The 6,474-nt window shown below is 62.4% G+C and overlaps 1 protein-coding gene across 1 annotated transcript in view; it reads left to right on the top strand.

Moving 5' to 3' along the window:
- Window positions 1–3,996, top strand: part of AIRE (autoimmune regulator) — an 11,746-nt gene extending 7,750 nt beyond the window's left edge. The window contains exons 11-13 of the mRNA XM_012002602.1: window positions 507–609; window positions 2,520–2,582; window positions 3,728–3,996. Coding sequence (XP_011857992.1) covers window positions 507–609; window positions 2,520–2,582; window positions 3,728–3,808 — 247 coding nt within the window. The 3' untranslated portion in view covers window positions 3,809–3,996. The remainder of the gene's footprint in view (window positions 1–506; window positions 610–2,519; window positions 2,583–3,727) is intronic.
- The last annotated feature ends 2,478 nt before the right edge of the window (window positions 3,997–6,474 follow it).

Here is a 6,474-nt window from a genome sequence, read left to right as displayed (position 1 = left end):
TGCACCCCACCCACAACCCCCACCCTGCACCCACACCCGACACCCACATCCCACACTTCAAACCCACATCCTATACCCCACACCCACATCCTACACCCCACACACCATACCCACACCCTACACTCCACAGTCACATGCCACTACACTCCCACTCACACCCTACACCCCACCTCATATCCTGCACCTCACCCACACCCCACAGCCACACCCCACCCCACACCCCACACCTCCCACTCCCACCCCATAGGCCCCCGACAGCCTGCACCCCACTCCCACCCCACACTCCCATCCACACCCTACACCCACCCCGCACCCTACACCCCACCCAAACCCACCACTCCCACTCTCCACCCATACCCCTTCCTCACACCCCACACCCCATCCCCCACTCACCACCCATGCCCACACCCCACACCCAACACCACCTCCCAGCACCCCACACTCCATACCCCGGAGGTGGCACTCCTGCTACCCCCAACCTGGCAGCCCCTCATCCTCTGCTGCAGGACGGGCCTGCGCTGCAGATCCTGCTCAGGAGACATGACCCCGGCCCCTGTGGAGGGGGTGCTGGCCCCCAGCCCCGCCCACCTGGCACCCGGGCCTGCCAAGGTCAGTGCCACAGGAACCCTCCATGAGTGCTGGTGGTGGGGGTGGGGGATCCCTTGGGTTGGGGTTGGGGGAGCACGTCTCAGGACAAACCCTGGGTGCCAGCTTTGAGGGTTTGCACCATACACACTGACCATGTGGTCATTATCTGTAGATAATAATTTCCCTTTAAACCTAATTCTTTTTGGCAACTTAAATATAGTTAAAAGGAAGCTGCCTCCAGGGTTGGTGACTGACATCACGGTTGGTTGTGTGGCCGCCTCACAGCAGAGGCCTGAGAGTCTCACCAGGGTGCCCTGGTGGGGTGAGGGGAGAGCAGGAGTGCCAGGCCTGCAGGAGTAAGCCCCAACCCCGTCTGACCCCTCCAGGCAGTCTCACCCGCAGTCCTCCCTGGGGCCAGGATCCACCCCATTGTGTGGGCGGAGCCTCTCAGAGAGGCAAAGCAACCCTGGGTCCAGCCAGTAGCTCTTCCTTTCCTCCTGCTCTACTGTCAGAGAGGACCCGGGTGGTGGGGGGACCCCTGACTGCTGGGGCGGCCTGGCTTGCCCTGGAGCTGGCTGTGGGGGCGGCCTGAGTCACTGCTGCAGGAGCCTCGGGTGGTGGCCTCTTGCCCTGACTGTCCTCAGCAGAGGCCTCCTGAGCACATCCCAGCCACGGAGGAGCCTTTAGGGATCCTGGGGTGATGACATGTCCCACCTGCTCCACTGGCCCACACACTTTCCCAGCTCTGCCTCCACCCCATATACACCGTGTGGTGACAGGCCACCCCGGCATGGTACTCCCTGGGCAGGTGACGGGCCACCCCGGCATCGTACTCCCCAGGCATGTGACAGGCTGCCTCGCCATGCAGGCTCTGGCCTGGCATGGCACAAGCCTCAGACCAAGCCCTGCCCTTGGGGCTTTTGTGGAACAGTGGCTTGGCCCGCAGCTGTCGCTGTCCCCTTCCTTCTAGAAGCCTCCCTCCTCACACCACCCACCTGGAGTCCGTGCCCTATGCAGATGCCCCTCCCCAACCCCAGGCAGCTTTCTTGCAGCTGCTCCTGCAGCGGGTACCTCATCATTAACCTACTGGGTTCTGTCTTTGAACAGCAGAGACCTCTGTGTTTTCATTGCGGTGTGAAATGTAACGCCATGTTAGAGGAAAAGTTCTGGCTGGCCTTGGCCCCTCCCCAGCCTGCCCCCCTCCCCCAGGGTGGTTGGGTGTGTCCCCAGCCTGCCCCCTTCCCCCAGGGTGGTTGGGTGTGCCCCCACACCCCGTCCTGAGCAGGTCTCCCACCCACTGGCAGCATCCTTAGGACCAGGGGAGCATCCAGGGGCTTTCCCCTCCAGACTGAACAGCCCCTCCCTCAGCCACGCAGGGCTGCAGGGCCTTGCAGCGCCAGTGTTCACCCGAGTGGAGGAGCTGGGATGTGGCTGTTTGGGGCTACAAATGGGCAGTTCCACAGGGTTCAATTTAATATGGTCTCCTCTTTGCTGGGGGTGCCCGCCTGGGGAACTTCCCCCACTCTGGCCGCTCACCCATGGCGTGGGCTGGCCCTGGTGGTGCTTGTCGGGGGCGGGGGTGGCATGGACCAGACACTTTCCTCTCTGGGCCTCAGACTTCCCCGCTCAGAGTGGGGCTTCCTTGCTGGTTCCCTGAGCCCCCTCGTTTTCCCCAGGAGGCCACACAGTGTAGAGGCTGTCTGGGGGCCGTGGGCAGCTGGCCGTGGGCAGTGAGCAGGACCCTGGGCAGGCAGCCCCAGCCCCATCATGCCCACGTAGCCCTGTGCCCTCACCCCCAATGGGACTGGGTGTAAGAATTCCCATCTCAGTGTGGGGGAGAAATACCCCCGCGGCCCGTAGGCCCTGTGGCCTCTGTGTCCCCGCCAGGGCTGTGGGAGTTGGGTTGACCTCTTCTCTTTCCTGGGTTCCAGGATGACACTGCCAGTCATGAGCCCACTCTGCACAGGGAGGACCTGGAGTCCCTTCTGAGCGAGGTAATGCCTCCCCTGGCCTCGGCTGCACCTGCTGCTCCTCCACTCCCCCTCCCCTGCCTCAGCCGGCACCCAGGCCCCCCACTCTGGGCACGCTGAGGACTGCCAGCCCCCGCTGCTCTTGAGCCATGGAAACTTAGGCTGTCCCTGCGCCACCAACCAGGAGCCCCAGTGCTGCTGAGCCCCTGGCATCCCCCCACAGGAGCCCCCCAGCCCCCCACAGGAGCCTCAATGCTGCTGGGCCCCTGGCACCCTCCAACAGGAGCCCCCCTGGCCCCTGCCCCGGCAGGAGTCCAGTGCTGCTGAGCACCCCCAGCCCCTCCCCGACAAGAGCTCCCACATGGCCCCTTGCCCAAGGGCCTGGACCCTGGCAGGCAAGGCTCGAGCACCAGGCCCAAGATCCACTTTCCCAGGGAGGGTGGAGTGTGGGAGTGGGGGGGTCCTGGGCCCCGTCCCTCTGAGAGTTGCTTGCCCCTCCCAACTCAGGCCTTTCTATGCTAAGATGGGCAAGTAGAATCTGTGGGCAAAATGTGACTTTTAAAGCCTCGTCTGTTTTTGGCAAGAGGATAAGCTCCTCCAGCCTCCACAGGTTCTCCTGTGTCCGGTGTGGCACCTGGGGGTCCCAGCTGACCATGGGGCAGGGGTCCTGCCCTGTGCAGTGGCCATGCCCCACACACCCTGACTGTGCAGATGTCTGTAGAACCCCAGGGCCGGAGAGTGGGCCAGGGGACCCAGCGCTGGGTAATGGAGCTGCTTCTCTGGACGGGGTCCCCGGATATAGCTGGAGAAATAAGGGTCAGGCTTACAGCCTCTCCAGGGTGGCGGCCTTATTCTGCTGGCATTGTGGGGCCTGTGGGAACATCCTGTGGGAACATCAGGCTCCTGAACAGAATGAGAAGCAGCCGGCCCTGACCCCCAACCCCGAAGGAGCCACCCGAGGAGGCAGAACTGCCATGAACTGCCATGGGGCTGTGCCCTGGGCTTACAGGATGCGGTGAAATGTACAGGACGGGGTCCTCCTCTGACTGGCCTGTGCCGTGGGGCCTCGGGCCTCAGTTTCCCCTCCTTTGAATTAGAGGGAAGGTTGGACGATCCTGTGGCCATGGCGGGGCGCCCCTGGAGGTTCTCACAGTTGCTCTGTCCCGCAGCACACCTTTGACGGCATCCTGCAGTGGGCCATCCAGAGCATGGCCCGCCCGCTGGCCGAGGCGGCCCCCTTCCCCTCCTGACCCTGGACGGCCGGGACACGCAGCTCTGATGGGAGGGCGCCGAGAAAGACACCTCCTCCCTCAGCCCTGGAAGCCGGCCGGCTGGGACCCAGAAGGGGACAGTGCCACGTCTTGTCAGTCCTCGGCTGTAAACACAGCCCTGTGTTTGTGGGGACACCAGCCATCATGTGCCTGGAAATTAAAACCTGTGGTTTCGAGATGCTTGTCAGTGGGGGCATTTGTTTGGGGCATTCGTGTGCCTGGTGCCTGAAGTGTTGGCCAAGCTGGCTGGAAGGGAGCTCGCCGTAAGGGAGTGGGGTGCCTGTAGGCAGGAGTTCACCAACAAAACCACGAGGCTCTGTTCCATGCCTCCCACTGCCCCCCAGCAAAACCCAAGCCCTTGCTGTACACCCCGCAAGACCCTGCATGGTCCGGTCCCCAACCCCGGCCTCCACCCCTTACTGTGCTCTTGGCCTCCCTCTGTTCCCCCAGCAGCCAGGCTCGTTCCTACCTGCTGGCCTTTGCTAGGCGTTCCCTCTGCCTGGACGCTCCTTCCCTGGGGCTCTGAGTCTGGCTTCCCATCATTGACATCTCAGCTCCAATGTCACCTCCTCATTCATTCATTCATTCATTCATTCATTCAAGAAACCTTTATCATACATCTTCCATATGCTGAGTATTTTCCTGGGACTTAGGGGGGCCCCAAGGAACATTTTGGTGGGAGGGGTGGATCATGTAAAGAAGGAGGGTGGCCCTGGATGGGGTAACTGCTGCAAAGCAGGAAACAGGCAGAGCAGAGCTGGGCATGTGATGGTGTCACAGGGACCCTCCTCGGAGAAGGAAAGGAGCTTCGGGGTGCGCCTGGCAAGTGCAAAGCTGTGGGAGCAGGGTGCATGCCAGGGAACGCCAGCGCTTGTGCAGACACGGGCAGGTGCCCATAGATCGGGCTCCGGCTGCCATGCCTGTGTGCATGCACCGGGGAGCAGGGAGTGGGGGGCTGCAGGGGGCGGGTGCTCCCTGAGGCTCGGCCCCTGACTACCTGAGAGGTGGACCTCCCTGCCTGGCCCCTGCATTGCTGGGCCCTTGTGCCCCGAGCTGCTGCCCCTCTCCCTGTCCCTGGCCAGGGCCTCTGGTGGGGGTTAGTTGCTGATAGGATGACGAGGCTGGAGCTTGCCAAAGCCCCCCTCTTCAGAAGCCACTGGGGCTCTGACCCATGAAGGCTGAAAACACAAAGTGGCTCCCAAATGCTGAAGAAGGGGCCCAGAAACAAAGAACAAGGCCGACAAATCCGGTTTGCCGGTGGACAGTGTTCTGCTAGGGCACTTTCCGACAGAAGCGTGGTCTTGCAAGACAGGTGGGTCTCTGCACTGCTGCTCCCCAGACCCATAGCGGGAGGCTGGACGTGCTGTGTGCAGACAGTCGAAGGTGACCCTCCAGGATGGCCAGACCACTGCCTGCGTCGTGGCCTCTAGCTGTGAGATAACGTCAGGTTGACGTGTTCTCACGCTAGGCACGCTAGGCACAGTAGATAAGGTGGAAACCAGGAGCCGTTCATGTGACCAGGGCCAATCAGAAGTCAACGTGGTGGATTGGCATCCAAGAGGGAGCCACCTTTGTCCCCATGGGGTGATGGGGTGGGGCCGTGACATCCAGGACAGTTAGAGAGCTGGCCAGGGCGATCCCAGATGCTGCAGACACGCCACCCATCAGGGCCCAGCGCCCGCCACTCCACAGCCTTTTCCCTCCCCAAATGCACACTGGCCATGAAGTCCTCTGGCCCCTGTTCCCAGGCACGGACCCAGCCTTCCCCCTCAGCCCAGTGCTCTGCTGACACCTGGGGTCTCACCTTGGGGGCCCGGGAACCCCAGTCTCATCAGAATTCCTCTACAGACAGGTCCAGGAGGACCCTGCCCCTGGGCCCAGCATCCCTTCGTAGGGGTTGGTAGTTCCCACTGCGCTCACGTGATTGTCCTCAAACTCTGCACCGCTCTTCTTTCGGACTTGAGCCCTGAGGTCCTACCCTCCCGTCATCCAACTGCACGGGGCTCTGGGGGCTCCTCCACCAGCCGCAGCTCAATTCCCTTAGAAACCGCGAGGATTCCGTTCAGAGGCACGGGTGGGTGGAGAGTGCATGGAAGAATCCCCTCCTTCTGCCCCGCAATCACTGGGCTGAGGACCAGGAAGGCGGGGACGGGGCCTCTTGAGGGCTTGTGTGTGCATCTCAGCAGTCGGCAGCCTCCGCTGCTCTCTATAAGCATGTGTTCATTTGGTGTTTTAAAATGTAATTAGAAAACCACAAAAGAATGACTATCTTTAACTGGGTGGCCGGGCTGGCGCCCCCACCCCGCCATCCCCACAGCCTCACGCTCCTCCTGCCACCTGCCTTTAGACACCAGGCCTTCCCCGCGCTCGGCTGTCTCTCTGAGGGGACGGAGGTTTGTCTCCTTCCTCCAGCCACTGGAGCGAGGTCTGCCCACGTGACAGGCCTGCCATCTGCTGCTGAGCGTCTGAGCACACGCGCGGGCAGGTTGTTCACACAGGCAGCTGCGGTGCACAGAGCGGTCTACACAGCCTGCGCCGGCCCACAGAGCGGTCTACACAACCTGCGCCAACCCACAGAGCGGTCTATACAGCCTGCGCCGGCCCACAGAGCGGTCTACACAATCTGTGCCAATCCACAGAGCGGT

This window comes from Mandrillus leucophaeus, unplaced genomic scaffold (genome assembly GCF_000951045.1).
Source record: "Mandrillus leucophaeus isolate KB7577 unplaced genomic scaffold, Mleu.le_1.0 Scaffold69, whole genome shotgun sequence".
NCBI classification, from domain to species: Eukaryota; Metazoa; Chordata; class Mammalia; order Primates; family Cercopithecidae; genus Mandrillus; species Mandrillus leucophaeus.
This window is presented reverse-complemented; position numbering and strand designations above follow the sequence as displayed.